Source organism: Gymnoscopelus microlampas (assembly GCF_963454915.1).
Source record: "Gymnoscopelus microlampas genome assembly, chromosome: 1".
Taxonomy (NCBI): domain Eukaryota; kingdom Metazoa; phylum Chordata; class Actinopteri; order Myctophiformes; family Myctophidae; genus Gymnoscopelus; species Gymnoscopelus microlampas.
The window spans coordinates 36,056,931-36,078,514 of record NC_139962.1 but is presented as its reverse complement, the minus strand read 5'-3'; the positions used below and the strand labels follow the sequence as shown (position 1 = coordinate 36,078,514).

General features: G+C 43.4%; 1 protein-coding gene across 1 annotated transcript; it reads right to left on the bottom strand.

The window, feature by feature from the left end:
* Positions 1–6,913: 6,913 nt before the first annotated feature.
* On the bottom strand, positions 6,914–9,820 carry LOC311043538 (eukaryotic translation initiation factor 4 gamma 1-like; the record flags this gene model as incomplete). The annotated part of the gene is made up of 1 exon (XM_084054831.1): positions 6,914–9,820. One exon carries the CDS (start codon positions 9,818–9,820, stop codon positions 6,914–6,916), a length of 2,907 nt encoding a protein of 968 aa, XP_083910957.1.
* Positions 9,821–21,584: the final 11,764 nt, after the last annotated feature.

The following is a 21,584-nucleotide window of genomic DNA, read 5'->3' as shown; positions in this document are numbered from 1 at the left end:
ACACACACACACACACACACACACACAGAGTCTCTGAGGAGAGATGCTCTGAGACACATGTTGCTAGGACACAAGCACCGAGAGTGGTAGCAGGCTGTCTGTTTGTGTAGGGTATATGCATGAAGTGTGTGTGATGGGGAGGTTTGTGTGTGCCTGTGTGTCTCGCTCTTTCTCTCTCTCGCTGTGTGTGTGTTTGTGTGTGTGTGTGCGTGCGCGCACGTGCATGCGTGCATACTGTATGTGTGTTGGGGAGGTTTGTTTGTGCCTGTTTTTCTGTGTGAGTGAATGCATATTCGTGTGTGTGTGTGTGTGTGTGTGTGTGTGTGTGTGTGTGTGTGCGGGCAGGCAGACGTATGTGTGTTACAGTCAGAGTGATAACCCGCCTAGGAGACTCAAAAGAGGCAGCTAATGGACTTGGACTGCGGAGTGCTTGTCACACAAACATTTCTGCTGTCACAGCACTTTATCACTCATAATACACAGAGACACACCCCCACACAAACACCCCCCCACACAACACACATCACACACACACACACACACACACACACACACACACACACACACACACACACACACACACACACACACACACACACACACACACACACACACACACACACACACACACACACACACACAGGTCCCAAAGCAGCCATTTGTCCATGCTAGCAGTGAGTGGATGGGAGGGGAGCAGTCAGTGAACAGAACAAAGCGGAAGAGACAGACAGAGGGAACAGTTATGTTTTCACTGTTGCTTTTGCAAATGTGATGTGACGATGTGAAAAAGCGGCCTGCTTGGCACCACAGGGCTCTTGAGGGACTGCATACCGGGTGTGCGCTTTTTGTGAGAGCGTCTGTGTGTGTGTGTGTGTGTGTGTGTGTGTGTGCATATATGCGCACGCCTATAAGTGCACGCATACGTGTGTTCCTACGCGCGCGTGCGCGTGCGTGTATGTGTGTGTGTGTGTGTGTGTGTGTGTGTACGCTGTGTGTATCTAGCAGCATATCAGAGGAAAAGTAATAATTAATGTCCAGTTTAAGAGGTTTAAGAGTCAGTGAAGCTCCCACAGAGCCCCTCTGGTGTCATCATTACTGAGGATCTGTCATTCTCCCTATACAGTCAAATCGTCTGTGTGTTAAAGACATGGCAACTGATCATTTTAAATGTTTGAAATTCAAATAATGTGACAGAAAGTATCTACAGTTATGTTAAAGTTTGGCATTCACATACCCAGTGGTGGAAAAAGTACTCAAATGTTTTACTTAAGTAAAAGTATCAATACTGCAATGTAGTACAGTAGTACAGTACAGTAGTGTGGTGCGTGCACCCCTTGGGTTGTTGGAGTTGCCTCTAGGGGGTGCACAAGAAAAAAAATGTAATGATGGTTTAATGGTGTATAATTAAACCATTACACTGTAATTTTCTCAAGTAGGATTTTTCACAAACTAAAAGCATGCAATTAGAATATTTCCTTTGTAAACCGTTAATTTATTTTTAACATAATAATCTTATAAATCAATAAATGTAACCAAAATGCACTTCAGCTGGAATTTAAAAATGTCTTGAACAAGGCTGTAAATATTATAGCATTTGTCATCTTCTCTCATGATGGGACCATTTGCCTATAGATCTATTGTGTCCTTGCCCTCGCCCATCCATTTTGCACTATTGACTGTTTTTGTAACAATTTTTGCCTTTTTTGTAGCAGTAATTAATTGAAACTTTGTTGAAGTGCAGTTTCAGTTTCATTCAAATTTAAAAGCATATTGTTGCACTCTTTTGAAAATGTAATTACATTTGATTACATTTGATTATTATCATTACATTTGATTATCATTTCTGTTTTTTAAAGGTGTGGGGAATTGGGGTGCATCAACACGGTTGGGATGTAGAAGGGGGTGTCATGCCAAAAAGGTTTGGCAAGCACCGCGCATGCAAGTGTGGTCATGAACTGTCACACTTGCAGACACAGAGGTCTGTCACATGTACAGTAAGTGGTATTTCGTGGAGTCGTTTAACTTGTGAGGGTGTAAAAATGGACAGGTCTTAAGAGTTAAATGAACACTCCATATTTTATGGAGTCTATAGTATAACCTCTGTTTTTCTCAACCCCTCCGCTGCCTCATCCTCCAACCCCCCCATGCTCTCTTTTTGTCCCTGTCTGTCTGTTTCCCTCCAGTCTCCCTCTCTCTCTTTCTCTTTCTCTGTCCACGTCCCCCTTTCTCCTGACTGACCCTCCTTCTCTTCCCTCCTCTCACTTTATCTTCACCCTCCCTCTCTCTCTCTCTCTCTCTCTCTCTCTCTCTCTCTCTCTCTCTCTCTCTCTCTCTCTCTCTCTCTCTCTCTCTCTCTCTCTCTCTCTCTCTCTCTCTCTCTCTCTCTGCATGGCTGGACTAATTGAGTATCTAAACAAACTAATTAATCACGGGCGTCCGGAGAAGACGGACAGGTCCAGAGAGGTGATGTTCATCAAATCACCCCCCTCCCCAATTTGTTTCCTTAATCCCCCTCTGCAGTTTATTTTGCTGAACGTGCACATTTTCTCCCTCTGCTCACATCTCTCTGCCGTGGCCAAGGTTATACCCGTACACATGCTCATTCACTATTTATGATTTTGCATAGAGGATAAGTGTTTTTTTTGTTCCCCCGACCCACACACACCTCTCTCTCTCTCTCTCTCTCTTTCTCTCTCTCTCTCTCTCTCTCTCTCTCTCTCTCTCTCTCTCTTAGAGTCAGGCTGTATCTGGGTACATTAATCAAAAATAATGAATAAAATGATCAGCCTGACAATGCGGCAAGCCCCCCCCCCCAACACCAGGAGAATAGCCGACTTTATTAATCAACATTTCCTGATTAATTGTTACAAAGTGTCATCCATAAATTTCCCTTCATTTTAATAGTACTTTGGCCAACACTAACAATATCCCCTGTGACCGCAGATTTATTGAGGCCTTGGCCGATCTGAGCGGGAGCGAACGAGGGAAAGAAGCGGGAGAGAGGAGAGATAAGAGATAGTGAGAGAGCGACAGAGTGAGAGAGGCAGACACATGGAGGGAGGAAGAGAGAGAGAGAGAGAGAGAGAGAGGGGGGGAGGAAAGAAAACAGCATTCCCTTTGAGATTGTCTTGAATACAGGATAGCAAATCTACCCACATAGATTTGCAGCTCCTGAGCAGTTAGTCTTCAGAATTGGCCTAATGGTAGCTTGGTAGCTACAGTGCTGCCCCATAGAGCTGTCTCTCTCTCTCTCTCCCTCTCCCTCTCTCTCTCTCATACTCTCTCCTTCTCTCTGATAAGGTGAGGCATCGGAGTAAACCATTACGGGTGACAGTTTCACTTTTCTCCCTCTAATTACTTGTTCCTGCCCATGTGGCATTTCTTAGAAAAATTTGTTGAATAATGACCGGCATTAAAATGGAGGCTCTTAAGAATTTATACGCACCGGCTTAATTCATCATGTACTTTCTTTATCTCCTGTGTAGATTTATATCCCGCCGTGTCGCTGGGGCCCTCTGCCTCTGTGACAGGGGCCGTCATCTCCTTAAGGGCACGGCATGTATATCAGTGACTGATCCCCCCGTATGCCGCCACTCTCCATCAACGGTTGTGCGCTAGGTAGCTGGCTAGGTTGCACCGGAGACCGCTGTGAGCGTTTGTTTTGCTTGTCGTTTGTCTGTTAGGCAGATGTGAGAGGGGTGGTGTCACGTAGGCTCTTTGCGCGCTAGTTTTGCCGATGACTGATGCTCTCGCTGTCTTCTCGAGGAGACCGCTGGCTGGGCGGGTGTGCTGGGGTTGTTTCGTGTTTGTGTTTCGATAATAGGAGCAATTGATATTAAAGTACCAAAAAAATGACCTACTTCTTGGGGTATGGAAAGGTGCTGCTCACTGATTCAGAAAGTAGGTCAGACAAGAACAAATGTTCTTGCACTTATGATCACTTAGTTGACCCTTGGCCTCATCTCCCCAAATCTTTAAATAGCTTCTGTGCTTCCATTGTCGGAAGTTATGCTTGAAAGAATGATTAACGGTTAAAGGGCAAAATGTAAAAAGGTGGTTGTGGTGTGACTGACCATAATAGACATTTGATCTTATAGATCAATCAATGACGAGACAATAAACTACTGGACACCAGTCTAGACTGTGCTTTTCTGCGCATATGTTACATTAGCGTGTATGTGCGTGTGTGTGTGCGCTTGTGTGTGTGGGATGAACGCATGTAGGCCTACTGTGTGTGACTGGCCTCGACATGCTGTCCAAACCATGATTAATGCCAATAAGAACAAATACAGTACACACACTCCCAGGTGGGGGAATCTGCCCTTCTTCTGACTTCAGCAAGAGAATGTTCCCTTAATGGGTCTGAGACATCAAGCTGGGATGCAAATGCATAAAGACTTCACTCACTAAGTGTATGCACACATGCATGTGTGTGTGTGTGTGTGTGTGTGTGTGTGTGTGTGTGTGTGTGTGTGTGTGTGTGTGTGTGTGTGTGTGTGTACCTGTGCTTGTATGTGTGTGTGTGTGTGTGTGTGTGTGTGTGTGTGTGTGTGTGTGTGTGTGTGTGTGTGTGTGTGTGTGTGTGTGTGTGTGTGTGTGTGTGTGTGTGTGTGTGTGTGTGTGTGTGTGTGTGTGTGTGTGTGTGTGTGTGTGCATAGGTCATCTGATATACACATACAGCACATGTTTGTGTTTGTGCGTGGAGGCCATACTGTCCCCCACCCCCCACCTCCTTATTAAAGTATGCAGAGTTTTTAAGTCGGGCATTAGGATGATTTATGTACAGTATCAACCGAGGCGTTCTGAGAGGCACCTACAGCCTCGCCTTTATTGCTGTTGTTTTTTACTATTTCCTCAGGGTAATTTACTACACGCTCTCTGGAGCATACACACTTAGGACTGCTTTTCTCGCTTTCAAGGGCATTGTGGTGCGCACCTCCCATGCACTGTGGTTCTACATCGGAGGCCTTCCGTTCCGGCTTGGTGGGACTTGATTGGATTTTTTATAAATTAGTTACATGGAGCATCCTGAATGAGTTAGAAAGTATTGAAATACAACATTGTGAACGTCCAGATTGAGAGGATGGAAAAGTAAAGATTGAAGTTAAGATTAAAGTTGCAGTTAAAGTTGAAATACTGGTTTGTCACCATTTATCTTTATACATCGTTATACATTAAACCTAGCTTTTATACTCCCCATGTTCTCTTTATTTTATCAGTCTTCTATCTTCAGTTGGGCACAAACATTTAATTATGTCAATTGACCAATCAAAATCTAACACTCCTGTATTTGACCAGCTTCTGATTTGGAAGAGGCCATTTTCATCCAGAGGTAGACTTAGTTGCGCAAAAATACCTGATCTACAAGCTCACAATCCCACTGTGACATGTTGTGAGCTAAAGCTAATTCTAACACTATCGCCGTCTGAAAACAATCTATACAGTAGGCCTACCACAAAAACTGTTTATGGTGACATTAAGGCAACAAAAAGAAGGTCATGCAACACAAAAGTGACTATAAGAACAAAAATAAATGCAAGAAAACTTTCTATTTATTGCTACAAAGTGAGATTTATATTTACAAATAGTGAAACCTAACGTCAGGGTGAACTATGGCCAAAATAATAAACAAAAACCTAAAGTAGCTCTGTGATGAACATGCTACCTTACCTAAAGAACAAGAACGAACAAAGTCACCAAGCCTAAATTTATACATAAATTGTGTTGTGGAAAAACAGAACATGTAACAGGAAGCAATGCTAATAAAGATAATCAGTGTTATCTCCCAACAAAGGCGAACAAACAAAATGAAGTCTAATGTCACTGATTTCGAACACACCTGGCAGTTACACACTAGGAGACATCCTTGCATAGAACAAAGATACAGATAGAAAACAATATCAGCTGCTGGTTATAGCAAAAGTATTCTAATCACAAGCTTCTATGGAGTCTGTCCATGGATGTTTTGTTTGTCTGTTACCAATGAATAGTCTATACAGCACTGGTTCTCAACATGTCTGGGGACCAAAAAGTGGTCCAAATAGACGCTTACGGGTCTGTACCTCACAGAGTGTACAGATGTACACTTTGGGGTCCCAAAGACAAAAAAATTGTTCAATTGTACACTGTCTGTGTTACAGACCCGTAAGGGTCCATTTGGACCCTTGGGGGGCCCCGGACCATGCGTTGAGATATAGTGGTCTGCAGTATTTACTGGTCACTGATTGGTATCACCTCAGCTAACCTGGATGGAGGCACCACTGAAAAAGTAACAATCAACTGGAAAACATAAGGTAGGTAGGTAGGTAGGTAGGTAGGTAGGTAGGTAGGTAGGTAGGTAGGTAGGTAGGTAGGTAGGTAGGTAGGCACTTTATTAATCCTAAGGGAAATTTCACTGTTACAGCAGCAATAGTAAAGATTAAAAAAAGGGTAGGGATAGAATGATAAAAATATCAAACACAGTGTGTGTGTGTGTGTGTGTGTGTGTGTGTGTGTGTGTGTGTGTGTGGGGGGGGGGGGGGGGGGGGGGTATGAGCTGATCTGAGTCATTATGAAATGAAAGTTAAATAGTTCAGAAAATATAAAGCATAGGTGGAAACAAATGCATGGTGGTACCAAGTTGTCCTACTGTAGTAAAATAAATTAGGCGCTTATCGGTCCAGCGGTTTGCAAGATTAGCTTAGACAGGCACACAGAGACACACAGGAAAACAGAGAGAAATACCATCTAATAGATGGCTAACTCCTACAGAGCTAGCTAGTTAGTGCATGGACCTTGTGAGTGTGAGGACCCAGGTTCTTGCATATCTCTCCTCTCTCTGTCCTTGGTTTTCTGACCCTGACCTAAATAAAGCATGAAAATGTCTAAATTAAATGTAAAAAACCAACAACAAAAAAACGAAGTGGTTTCTTCGTCACAGCAAACGGGTATCAGCGCTCACACTTCTCTTCATCTCCTCCACGTTGAGACGCCAGTAATTGCGAAGCTTTATAGGCCTGTTGCAGAGGATGTTCTGTACAGGTGCTGAGTCATTAAACGCCACAAAGCCAAAGTTAAGGACCTTCCCACCACTCTTGATATTAAGCTTCAGGACCGTTCCATACTCCTCAAAGACCTCCTTGAGCTCTGCCTCGTCCACATCGCGAGGGATGTTTCCAACAAACAGCTGGTGGGCGTCGGGGTACCTGAATCCCCGCCCATGTCTCTCCCCCTTGCCTTCCCACAAAGGCCTGGGGTCCTTATATACAGGTGGAGGGCCTCCAGGTCTCTGTGAAGTCGACACCGGCGCCAGGCTGAGAAGGTTGTTTGCACTGGTTATTGTCACCCCAGACACTGGGAAGGGGACGGGGGTGTCTCCTTTTATTTCCATGACAGCACGCTCCACCTGCTGCTTATTCATTTCTGTGGTGGTCACATCCTTCTTCTCACCCAGGGTGAACTGGACATTCTTTTCTGTCACAAACTTGTTGATGTCTTCGTCCTCGGGCAGGAAGTCTTTCCAGCTGAGGCCTGCCTCCCTCCACATGGCTCCCACCTTTATGTGGCTCAATCCTTTGCAGAGTAGTATGAGGATGTGGACCAACAGGTCTCCAGCCTTATCCAGACGAATGAGAGGCTTAGAGATCTCCTTGAAGAGCTGTCCCATGGGGATACCTCCCTCATGGAGCATGGGGGTGATCAGTTCAGCCAGGTACAACCAGAAGTGGGGTATGTCTATAGCCATATCCTCCGCCACTTCTAGGAACTCTTGAAGCCCTCTGTAGTACTGCTGTGTGGGCATCATGCCAGCCTTGATGAGCTGGTGCAGCAGCAACCCCATGTGCTCTCTAGCAATGGCGCTGTGCTCTAGCGTGGACTCCAGACCACTTCGCACAAACACAAACAGCAGCTGGTCACTGTTCATTTTCTGCACACGCTGTAGTGCCTCCTTCATGTCGTTGATGTGGAGGTACTCTTCAATGATGACTGTGGATTGCTTCTCCAGCTCCTCCTCGCTCAAGGCAGGCTTGGTGGGGGTCTGGGGAGCTGGGGGCCACTTCACGATCTCTTTTCTCCTGACGGGGTCTCTAGAGCTGTTTCTCTGAGGCACTTGTCTGTCAGAGTCCAGAGAGGAGCCTGAGGAGTGCTGCTGCAGAGCAGAGAATCTGTTCAGGATGCTGGTGGCAGAATGGTTTCCTGACTGTGAGCCAGGGTCTGAAGGCTTGGTGCTGATTTTACTGCTGATACCCCAACCACTCCATGTGCTTTTTTCTCCTGGGGCCAGTAGATGGTTGTTAATGTCAATAACTGGACTCTTTGTGATTTCGCTGAAACGGGAAGCATGGATGGATCGGTTCTTGGTGGAGACCGTGTTCCAGCACTCATCCTGGGGCATGCTACCCCGGCCCTGGTCGTGAGTGCCCTGGCCACCAGGCCCCCCTATACCCATCCTACCCCCCGAGCCTCCCATTGACTCGTTTTTAGAGATGAGGGCCTGGACCTTCATCTGCTCACTGTGCTCCTCCAACTTAGCATCTTTGTGGATCGGGTTGATGGACACCCAGTTATTCTGCCGTAGGTCTAACACATCCTGCAGCATAAAGCGGATCCTTGGGGAGGTCTTCCTTTCCTTGATGATCTCCATTTGGTTGAAGTACTGGTCCATGCAAGGCTTGGCCTTCTCAAAGTCCAGGTCCTTGCCAATGGTGGCGAGAAGTCTACATAGGCACTCCAGGGACTCCTCGTCATGGTTTTTGAGCATCTTGATGATACAGTCATGCATTGTCACCTCCGTCAGCATCTTGAGCTTGAACAGCTCCCCGATGAACTTGATGTTGCCCAGTGAGCGCCTTCTGGCCTTGTCCTTGGAATTCTCCAGTTCCTCTTTCAGGCACTGCTTTTCCTCCCCCGGGGCAACATTCAGTTCTTTCTGCTTCTTCTCAAATATCTCGTTGTCATCCTTGTCCTTCTCAAACTCCTTCTGGCAGCGGTTGAGCAGCAGCTTACGGAAATTTACAGAGACCCCCAGCTTGTCTGTGTTGGGGACTTTGAGCCCCATAAGGCAGCAGCACATTTTGGCATAAACCATAGAGAAGTTGGGCTCGGAAATGGCCTTCTCAAAGATGAGGTCAATGACACCCTTCAATCGGTCCTCTGTGTCGATGGTGAGATCCCTCACCTCCTTCATTAGCTGCTGGAACATCTGCGGAGTTAGTTTGTTCAGAATGCTGCACACGCGCATGAAGAGAACCTGGGTCTTGGCCTCCTCTGAGTCCTCGGCCTCCTCACACCGTCTCGGTTTCTGACCGGAAGGCTTCCAGGCCTTCTGGGCCTTGTTGAGCTGAATATTGTCAGCCGTGTTGGTCATGGTCGGGATGATCTTCCTGAGCTCTTCACTTCGGCCCTGCTGGGAGTGATGAGGACAACTGCTCGGGCCCAAGCCCATACCTGGAGGTTGTCCTCTCCCACCTCCTCCCATGCCAGGTCTGTCCAGGTTGGCAAAGGAAGGTGTGGCATCAGGGACACAGTTCATGCCTGGTAGATGACTGGGGTCCAGCTGTCGCTGAGGTGTCTTGTTGACCTTGTCCAGGACAACGTCACTGATGGTTGGCAGGCCCTCGGGTTTGGTCATGCTGGCTGAGATGAACTGTAAGCTCAGAAGGACCTCTCTGTCATACTTCTCTGGGTTGACTAATGGCCATTCTTTGTACCTGTTGGTGGCAGCTGGCTTTGAGTCCTCTGACCGAAAAGTCTTGTCTTCCAGCTTGTCCCCCTCCACTGCATAGTAGGGTTGGACAAAGTCTTGTCTGATCAGCCCTGGACCTGTCTTTTCAATGATCATCGTGTCCTTTCATCTGTCGTTTAGACAGAGGCTTACACAAAGACAACTGTAGGGATGTGAGCTGTCTTTTAAGGACCACATGAATAAACAGCGAGCTCCACCAATCAGAGATGTCGCTGTTACCTGGTGTAACATCAACACTGCAACGTCACAAAGGACGAGTCTTGAAACACCGAGCCTGCAGCCAATAGGCTCTGTAGGAGGCTGGCCGTCTATCTAGTCTGTGTGTGTCTGAGTGCACACTGCCAGTAGACGAAATAAGTACTCAATCCATTTCTTTAAAATAATGATTATATGATTTTTTTTTAATACAAATATGAAACATAGACAAGTGCTGTAATGCCGCAGAGCTACTAATGCCTGCATTGCCAAACTAGAACCAGGAAGCCTGGTACTGCCAGACCCCTAGTGGTTGAAATTTGAATGGCCGGGCTTCGCATGACGTGTGTCCCTTCTATGTCCCTTCTATGACGAAAGGGGGACAGACTTTTTTGGCTGGGGCCGGGGGACAAAGTGACATACCATGTATGGAGAAAACAGATACAAAGCCTCATGTAAGCCCGACCCCTTGGGTCTGGCAAAAAGACTACTGGAATGAATATCGATGGGGCTGAAACTTGGACTAAATATGGAGTCATACTTAATAGATACATCATACGTCATAGACGACTGATGTCACAGTCTGGCCACATAAAGTCCGTAAATCCACATGGCGGCCCCCAAATGAGATCTCTGTCGCTTTAGTGCAGCTGCTAACAGCAGAATATAGCAAGAATCGTTCACTTTGTGATGCAAGCATGAAATTTGGTACATTTACTCTTCAAACCCCACTCTTTTCAAAAATACCGCTGGCCACGCAAAATTCCAAAATGGCGGCCCACAAATCCAAGATGTCCGTCCAAAAGTTAGGTTTTTCCTTTATAACTCGAAATGTATTGATTTTAAGCACCATAAATGTATTAAAGGTGAATATAAATGTGGGCATTGCGGATATTTTGGTACCAAGTACATGTCTGTATCTATTACGGTTCTTGAGATACAGCATATAGGTACTTTTACAGACTCGGGAGAGCAATACATTTGTTGCTTGTAACACTGATTGTTGTTAAGTGAATATGGCAAAATAAAAATGTTATTTTCATAACCTGTTTTCAGTAGGGCTGTAACATAAAATTCTAAATCAAAAACTAAAACAACTTAACAACTCTTAACAACTATGAAACTTTCTTTTTGGCGTGCACATGTTTTTGGTCTATGCGTTCAAATGGGGCCATTGCAGTACAGAATTTAGACATTGATAAAATCTTACAAATGCAATAGAGTGAATGTCAGCACACAACCAGGGCACACATCACTGCTGTGTAACTCAGCATGGGGTTCAGTGTCGGCTGATCTAGATATACTAATGTTTTATTAGCCTTGTAGTTGTAGTATAGTTTAGTTTAGTGTCCCAAATGCTGTCTGACTGCCCCATATCCATTAGCTAGTAAACCATAGTTGGTAGTTAGTAGATATAGTTAGATAGCCGCACCTGAATCGACAGGGTGTGCCAGCGCGGGAGAGCCGAGCCAAGGGTAACGGGGCTTAAGTTACCCGGATGGTGTACAGATCACAAGGGACTTAAATGGCATTGGATGAATGATCGGGCTAGGTGTAGGTTAACCGATAATAACTGAACCTAGTTGTAAGGCACTGGAAGACAATCCATCCTTCTTCTATGAGCCAATCAAGAAAAACAAAGCTGACTTCTTCAGAGAGGATTACTCTTCTGCTGAACCCTCAAAGCAGAAGCTTCTCAAGGAGGACTGTCAGCTGTTCTCAAAGCTTTTCATCTCCTGTCAGAGCCGAGAGTGTGACCTGCAGGAGTTCTTTCAGCATGAGAACCAGTCCTTTCCTGCTGCGTTGAGCAAGGGTGGAAGCTGACCTCTATCCTTGAGACTTATGTCCCACCAGTTGACAAAGAACCTGAGGCAGATGTTCTCATTGTAGATGGGTCAGCTTTGGTCCATGTCCTGCCACCAAAAAGATCCAAGACATTTGAGGACTATGCAGCTCTTGACTTCCTACCAGTGATATACATGTACAGCAGCAAGTACACAATGACACATCTGGTCTTTGATGTGTACAGCCCATCAAGTCTTAAAGCTGAAACCAGGTCCAAACGTGGCCATGGAGGAAGACGCAAGGTGACAAATAAGAACACTATGCCATCTAACTGACATAACTTCCTGAGGCACAATGACAACAAGACAGAGTTGTATCACTTTCTTGCCGACAAGGTTGCACAAATGTTCGATCCAAGTACTGTGATTGCCACAAAGGGACCTGCTGTCCTCAGCACACATGAAACTGGTCTTGATGGACTGGATGAATGCTCTCATGAGGAAGCTGATAGCTGCATCTTTGTGCACGCCAAATATGCTGCAGAACATGGTAGCCAATCCATCCTGATCAAGGCAAATGACACAGATGTTCTCATCTTAGCACTAAGTGTCTTCGCTGCTCTTCAAGAGGCTGGACTACAGCAGATGTGGGTTGCATTTGGACAAGGTCAGAGCCTGCGCTGGATCAGTGTGCATGACCTATTTCATTTTGTTGGCCAGGAAAAGGTCAAAGGCATGCTATTCTTTCATGCCTTTACAGGATGTGACACTGTGTCAGCATTCCGCAACAAAGGCAAGAAAACTGCTTGGCAGACATGGGACATATGCCCAGAGGTCTCGTCTGTATTCTCCAAACTGGGTATTTACCCTCCCACAGTGGAGGATTGTGACCTACAGATTCTGGAGAGGTTTGTCATCCTAATGTATGACAGATCCAGCACAGCTGCTACTGTGGATGAGGCCAGGTTTGACATGTTTGCCAGAAAGCAGAGGCCTTATGAGTCAATCCCACCAACCAGAGCAGCTTTGCTCCAACACACCAGGCGTGCTGCCTACCAGGCTGGTTGTGTGTGGGCCCAGGCAACCCAGTGTCAGCCAGGAGCAGAGGACCCTGTAGACTGGGGATGGCAGAAGGTTGGTGAGGAATGGCAGGTCTTCTGGACAGCCAACTCTCCAATAGCCAAGACGTGCGAACAGCTTACCAAATGTGGCTGTAAATGTGGCTGTCGTGGCAGGTGCAAGTGCTATAAACTGGGTCTCATGTGTACAGCTCTGTGCAGTTGCAACTGTGAGGTGTAACTCAAACCTCTTTTTTATGCTCTCCCGATTCCGTAAAATAACCTATAAGCTGTATCTCAAGAACCGCAATAATATAGACATGCACTAGGTACCAAAATATCCACTTTTATCAACGTCTAAATTCTGTACTGCAATGGCCCCATTGGATTCATAGACCAAAAAACATATGCACGCCAAAAGAAAAGTATCATAGTTGCTAAGATATGATTACTTCAAGTTAACGGCAGCCATCTTGGACGCCATCTTGGATTTAGAATTGTATGTTATAACGATACTGAAAATAACAGGTTATGAAAATAACACCAAATATCACCATATTCACTTATTAACAATCAATGTTACACATTTCTTACTCTCCTGAGTCTGTAAAAGTACCTATATGCTGTATCTCAAGAACCGTAATAGATACAGACATGTACAAAATATCCGCAATGCCCAAATTTATATTCAACTTTAATACATTTATGGTGCTTAAAATCAATACATTTCGAGTTATAAAGGAAAAACCTAACTTTTGGACAGACATCTTGGATTTGTGGGCCGCCATTTTGGAATTTTGCGTGGCCAGCGGTATTTTTGAAAAGAGTGGGGTTTGAAGAGTAAATGTACCAAATTTCATGCTTGCATCACAAAGTGAACGATTTTTCTCTTAGCAGCTCCACTACTTGTGGTGTATAGAATATATAAAATGATACATTATGAAACATATTCGTCCAGTACATGTGGCTAATATAATTGTGGGGAAGGCTTACACTGACAATAGCAGATCGACAAGCTCAGAACGCGTTGCGTTACCTATGCCTACTAATAGTAGGCATACTGTGAAGGTAACAATATTTTCCCGGAAACATCTGCTCCCGGACACCCGCGAGTGGTAATACATCTCCCGCAAATGCCGGATCCGGTCTAGAGCCCGTCTACTAATATATGAACATATGCCAACATATGACAAATATATGCTGCATATATGCCATATTCAGGTTCATGTGGATTTATAGGAAATATATGTGTCATATCATATATAGCTCATAAAATATCCACAAATATGGCATTGTGGTGGATATACACGCAGGACAATCATTAAGTACAGTTATAATTCACAATGTTTACATTAGTTTTGTTCCACTTTACCAGAGGCAGTATTTCCTTTAAATGCATAGGTGCTGTTACCTTTAAGAGAAAATGCACGCCTCCGAGGTGGTGACGTAATTACCTGCGCGACAAGTTTGTTTGTTTGTTTGTTGTTGTTGTTTTTTGTTTGAAATAAACAGAGTGCTACTTGGCTCTTCAAAGAGGAATAAATCTCCGTCGTTTCTCTGCCTGCACTCCTACAGCATATATAAAAAATATATATGCTCATATATTTTCTTGACCTCCCTGAAATGATTTTTTCCAGGGTGGGATGTCTGAGGTATGAACTAGTAGGCTACTATGGTTCATACTTACTTTACCGCTGCCCTTATTCAATACAAAGGCTACACCTTGGCTAGGTCTACCCACTTTAGTTGAGAAACTATGTGCAAGATAGACTGTATAGGTACAGACTTGTGATCCTCATTAGGCGGACTCGGACCAAACCACAACTATCTCTGGACTCTGGGCAAATTATAGCAAATTATACTTTTAACAATATATATTATTTGTTGCCTATAATCTATCTACCACAAGTGAAAACTCTCCTTTTTATCCACTGCATGCAGCTGTTTGACTGTGCGTTGTGCCACTGCTTCACTGTGTGTGAGATTTGGTTTAGTCCAAAAGACGTTACCTATGGGGGTCATTGAGAGTTCACAATTGAACACAGTGCACAGCGAATTTTTACTTTCGGTTTCACAGCTGGCGGTACTTTTAGATTTGAGAGCAGTTTAGCAACAGTAGAAGTCTAGATTTCAAACGTGAATAAAAATACCATGCTCAAACTTCTGTCAGTTAAAGCAAGTTGGACCCTGAACATCGGCATTTCAAAGAGGAATGGACTTTACTTCAACCAGACTGATCAGCCAAATATGCCAAGAGATGCTAGCTCTGGCGAAGAGTGACAGTAACCACGTTTGAAGGCAAACAAAAAGAGGAGATTACAGGTAAAATCAACAAATCCCACTCTCAGATTCCAAAGCAACCACTACAACTGAAATTTTTAGCTGGTGGTTTGATTAAACATCCTTGTGATGTAATAACTTTAAATCTTGTAATATGTACATGTAAAACATATACATATTATACATATTATATATATATATATATATATATATATATATATATATATATATATATATATATATATATATATATATATATATATATATAACATTTAGACATTGCAGCAGCACATTAAAAACAACACAAAAATAGCAAATAAAAATACAGTTGGCTATAATAAGAATATACAACGTAAACACAGCATAAAAATAGCAGCAGCATACACAACAACAGTCATATACTATACGTTTGTTTTGACCGACCGAGTCCGGACCTTTGTCTCATTGAACATTTTCTTTGTGGACCTTTACATTTTTTATTTGAGGACTATGAGCTAATACTTTTATTATGAGTATTAGGGCTGCCATTATTAGTGTGGTTGCGTAGTAGCTGATGTTGATATTATATTGTTATATATAGCAAAATATATGTATGTCCTCTTATTTCTTGTTCCATACACCAAGCTGTATTGGACATATTTGTACAGTACTTCAGTTGGTTCCATTGTGTGCACTTCCTTTTAATATGGGAGAGTTTACATACACACCACTGCTGATTGGTAACACCTCTGACACACCTCCAAATAAGCGAAAATTATACCCTTTGGACCCCATTGACACTGCCAGCTAAGAAGATTCTCCAGGATATTTGCAGGATCAGTGGAAGGAAAGATAGAGTGACTTTGAAAAGCTCCAGTTTCCATATCAGCAGATGCCAGAATCCGAGTGGCTATGAATAGCTAACCAATACACCTTTTCTGAGATGCCAGTTCTGCAGGGTGTGGAATGGCAAGTAACCTGAGGTTGACCAACACCAGGGATGAAGTCCATACTGTGTTGGTGAAGCTAGAGTAACAAAAAAAAAGAAGAAATTTGTCCGACCAGCGGTGCCTGATGAAGCTGTCCCCAGTGAGTGCCACAAGTCCACTTAAAAAGAACAGCAGAACCTTCAGCTAGCAGCACAGAGAACCAAGCAGCTGCGAAGGATGGTGCCACTAGCAGCAATATGGAAAGTCATCCTTTGCCATCACCGAGCCTAAGCTGCAGTGGACTTTATAAAACACAAGGTGCTCCCTATGTGTGTTCTAAAGCCTGATTTATAGCATAAATTAAGCGTAACTCATTGCATCTGTTGCTGTAATGTTAGTAATGGCTTAACTACAAACATATGTGGAGACTGAGGCTCTGTATGCTGCTTTTGCTCTCTTGGGTATTTTGTCCCCGTGTATAAGCACATAGTGCTGGGTCACAGCATGCATTGGCTGTCGCTGTCCATCGGCAGTGGTGCTGAACCATTCGCCAATCGATGCATGTAGAGCAACGTGGGCCGTCCCTGGTTTGCTTGGCTCAATGCTCAATAAGTGACAATTTGTGTTCATGATAGGATAAGAGAAGGGCCTTCGAGAGTGCTGCTCCGCCCCTTCTGTGCATTTGTACGTCAGTGGTGTGGTAGCCTAGTGGTGTTGTGACTCATATCATTGCAATACTGTTGTTCAAGGTGTTTAATTGCACACTATATTATTACTAGTCGGCTCGCTGGGCAGCAAGCACTCTCATGTTCTCTTTATTCTATTAATGTGCTTGCTGGAGCATGCTCATGTTCTTTTTGCTTGTTATTGTTTATTTTATTTTATTTGAAGTGTTTCTAGAAGAGCATGTCTGTCCCTCAAATTCTTATGTATGTCCATGTGTTCATGTGTTCATGTGTTCATGTGTTCATGTGTCCGTCCGTCCGTCCATTCACCCACAAATATTGTGTGCATGCTGCCAGTAGGCCAACAAAGTCAATATGTTTTATAGTATTTATGTTGTGTGAATATATTTCACATTTTGTGAAGATCCACCAACCTCCATATTTGTGCAAGACTGACATCATAAATATGAAATGATTAACATTGTCAATCATCAAATTGTCAGAGATTCACAGAGAAACCATGCCATTATCAGACACCGTCTTGAATTATTATTGTTGTCTCCGCCAGGAGACATTGTTTTCACTTTCCACATGTCAAGCTAACATTGGTCAAGCCTCACGTGACACGTGACAATACGGTGAAATAGTGTGATCTGATTGGCTAGTGACGTATAGCGGCCTGTAAATACATGTGTCACTTTGAAAGAGTCTTAGCCTCTTTCAAAGTGAGGTAAGACAGGAATAATCACGAAATGGCTGAGAAATGGCGGATACTGTAACAATTGGATAGGACACTTACACAGACAGGACAGATAGGACACTTACATAGGACACTTACATAGACAGGACGGATAGGACACTTATACAGACAGGACGGATAGGACACTTATACAGACAGGACGGATAGGACACTTATACAGACAGGACGGATAGGACACTTATACAGACGGATAGGACACTTGTGTCATGTTACTATGACACAGTAACATGTTCTTTTTTTTGTAAGAATTAGAACATAAGAAGTAGAAAATTCCTAACATTCCCAAGTCTGCTGGCGGAGACTTGTGCTCCGAGGAGCACTTTTTCTAGTTAAATATTATTTTACTCTATGGGACATAGATTAAAACAAGACCAGGAGACCTGGTTCTGCCAGACCCAGAATAAATTCCCTTTTATGCCCATGTATGGACGAAATTCAGAGGTCCCTTTTATGCCCATGTATGGACGAAAGGGGGACAGACTTTTATGCCCATGTATGGACGAAATGGGCCGAGTATGCCCATGTATGGACGAAATGGGGACGGACAAAGCCTCATGTAGGCTAGTCTGGGAGGCATTGCCTCGGAGTTTGGACAGCGGGGGCGCGGCCACTGCGTTGTGATTCAAATCAACAGCCAATGAAGAATAGGGGGCGGGATCCACATGCAGTGGGTGTTGCATCTAAATAGGATCGACGGGAAGCAATTTCCCCTTGAGAAATTTCGACCGCCATTGTTGTGTACTGCTGTTTGCCTCTCGTCGGACTTTTTAGACGAGTTGCAACCGGTAAGAGGCGTGTCCGCTCAGATTCAGAGCGTGACGTACATCCCGCCCACAAATACAGGGGGTTTGGCCCAGAAGTTCCTCGCCGAGCCGGCGAAAACTTCTGGGAACTCAGATTACATGTAGGCTGACCCCTTGGGTCTGGCAACAATAACCATAATTCTGGTTTGGGATTGACAGTGTCTCTTTAAGAGAGGGGTTTGTGGGTAACCAGGAACTGATGTTATGTTATGAAAATAAATGGGTGACACTTCTTGTGCAGTGATGTTGCTAGGTTTTCAATGTAATGGGTCCTGGGATGCAAGGGTGGTCTTTTAGATGGGTCCCAGGGACATTTTATGGGTCCCCAATTACACGCCCCCCCCCCCCTATCGTTTTCTTTGATCTCCAATCTCCATATCTTCTATGCGTGTGTGACTGTGTACATTATATCCTGATGCAGTGGATCTCAACCTTTTCAGGCAGCGACCCCCCAAAATAATCATATTTTAACTGGGGACCCCCCACCCTGAGGAATTAGGAGTTGAGGCACTTAATTTAGTTTGATTCAGTTCCACAGATACATATTGTGAAAATAGCAGATCTAGATCAGTGCGACCCGTTCCTGCTTTTCAAGACCGATACCGATATATATACATATATTAAAAAATCATAAATATATTTTTTCAAATGTATATGATTCTGTAGTATTAGCACACCTTATGGTAAGAAATACTAGTAGTGGGCAACAGGTGGATTTAACATACCTTTGACCAATAGAATACATTTAATCATAGAACCTTTTAATCATTATTATTATTTTATTTTGTATTATTTATGAATGTAGAATTTATTTTTACTAAAGAAATAGGAATTCAAGAAATAATGAAGACAAATACTGACAATGCCTATGAACATTGGCTTGCAGTTATTGCACATAGTCAACATGCAATAATACTATTAGGCTTGTCATTGAGAAAGGAAAATAAAGTTGTCTTTTTGAGGAGAAGTGGAACCTTATAAGTCACTTTAAGTTTAGCATGAGGGAGAGGGTCTACCCTCTTCAGGGAATTAATTGTTATGATATCTCTAAGCTACAGAAAACATCCAGTTGCCTATTAAACATACACAAGACACAGACGATAGACAACCGGTTACTTACAGCTGCCATTAATTAGTGCTTTTGTTTGCCTTTGTGGTCAAATCAGGGTCAAATGCATAGGATCAACGAGCCATCGTTAACCTGCTAATGTTACACAGCTGATTGGCAACATGCATTAATCCACCACATACATCACTCTGATCTCCAAGCAAGTGGGAGAACACTCTAAAATCGGGGATTTTACTTTGGCTGGTCAATTTAAGATGACAACAGCAACAGAGATTAGTAGTAGACCTGTATGTATGATGATCAGTTATTATTCCAGACAGTGGTCTATCCAAGACGTTTTAACACGTTTAAGAGCAGGTCCTCATGCCGTCTCTCTCTCTCTCTCTGTGTGTGAGTAGCGTAGACTAACAGCGAGGGGCTGTGCTGCTGCTTCTGCCACACAACGCCGTTTAACCGAGTTATACTTCTCCAGTACAACGGTGTCTAACCGGAGAGTTATACTTCTCCACCAACGGTGCCTAACCGAGAGAGTCCATGTAGATCACAGCTGACAAATATTATATATTATCGGAGCTAATCGGAGCTGCGTCCCATGGACGCACTAGAGTTGTCATGAATGCGTCCTTTCGCAATATGGTGCGTCAGCGACGCAGGACGCAGGCCTACGAGCATCTCTGCTTGTGTACTGAAAGAGAGAAGTTGCAGACAGTGTTATTCCTACAATTCCTCCTCCTACACCTGACTGATTCTGTTGTTTTGTTTTTGATCGACCACACCAACATAGTGATGACGGTGATCAGTTAGTAGTTTAGTAAATTAAATAGACTATTTAATAACTTTATAAAGCACTGGCTTTATAAAGTTCATAACTAGATGAGATAAATCACATGAAACACAATTTAAGATAATTCATATGACTCCTGAAATACGTAGTAAGTATGATTCATGTTCTTCCTGCGTGCAGCATGCAGGAAATGACTAAAACAACCTGGCACTTGTTACCATTTAACATGGGAATGCCCACTAATTACAACATTTTGGTCGTTCACCCAAATAATTACTTATTTTCTATCAATTACACACCCCATGAAGCCTTGAATTCATGATTATTATTATTTTTTTGTTGCATTCCTAAGCCAATAATTTAACGACCGGGTATTTTTCCGGTAGGAGACACAAAGAGTATTTTGTGTCTCCTACCGGATACATTAGCATCTTTACGCCGGTAATCAAATTATTGGCTTAGGAATGTGGCAAAACAAAAATAAATCCATGAATTCAAGGTTTCATGGGGTGTGCAATTGATAGAAAATAAGTATTTTTTTGGGTGAACTACTCCTTTAAACCAGTGATGCACCCACAATTATGTATTCTGGGTGTTAGCTCCTTGTCTGGTCAGAAAGTGAAATTGTACTATATTATGCTATATGCTGCACGCCTCTCAATTCTGCATGCTTGGCTCGATGTACACCCACCTACATTGTCAATGTGTTATGAAAAATTACTATCAATAATGCCATATGAACGATTATACAATGTAATACAAGGATCCTTGGGTGAGTTCATAAAATAATGGTCTCCCATCAGAATATACGTACTTTGGCTGTGATAACCTGTACTGGTGTCAGCTGATTTATGTGTGCTTATTGGCATACCTTCATGTGCTTATTTGCATATCTTCTTCCTGTGCGGTATTTGTCTTTTACTTGTTGTGTTTTTAGTGCTATGATAGTTTTTTTTTTTTTTTTAATTCTATGTTTTCTTTCTCTGTATGTGTATGGTGTTCATTTTTGTACATGTTGGGAAGCCAGTGTATGTATAAACAATATGTGTATGCTGTTCCAGTTATGATTTGTGGTGTTGTACAAAAAAAAAAGATCACTGGCCTATATGGTTTATTTTCAATTTAATTGTAAGGGCTTTTATATTTTGGAATTTAATTTAATTTGACTGTAAATACAAATAAATGATGTTGTTTAACCAGTTACAGCTTTGGCTCCCAAAAAACCTGGTGCTTTCTGACTCTGGACCTGATCAAGGAGGACTTTGCTGCGCATGAGTCAAGAAGAAGTCATCTAAAGGTAAGCAGCTAGTGTGTTTTGCCTGTTTGTGCTCTGCTGTGATGTGTAGTTGTGTACTAATTAGATTCAGGCTATTGCTATATAGGCCCTGTGCAAAACTGCAGTACAGATCTTCCAGAAGGTGGCACACCGGCTTGTTTCCTGTTCTGGTTCATTTTCCCATAACTTTGTTTGATTGAATCTGCAGCAGATTTGAACCGGAAACACATATGAAGGTGTCATATGTGTCTCTGGTTAAGATTGGCTGACAAGCCAAT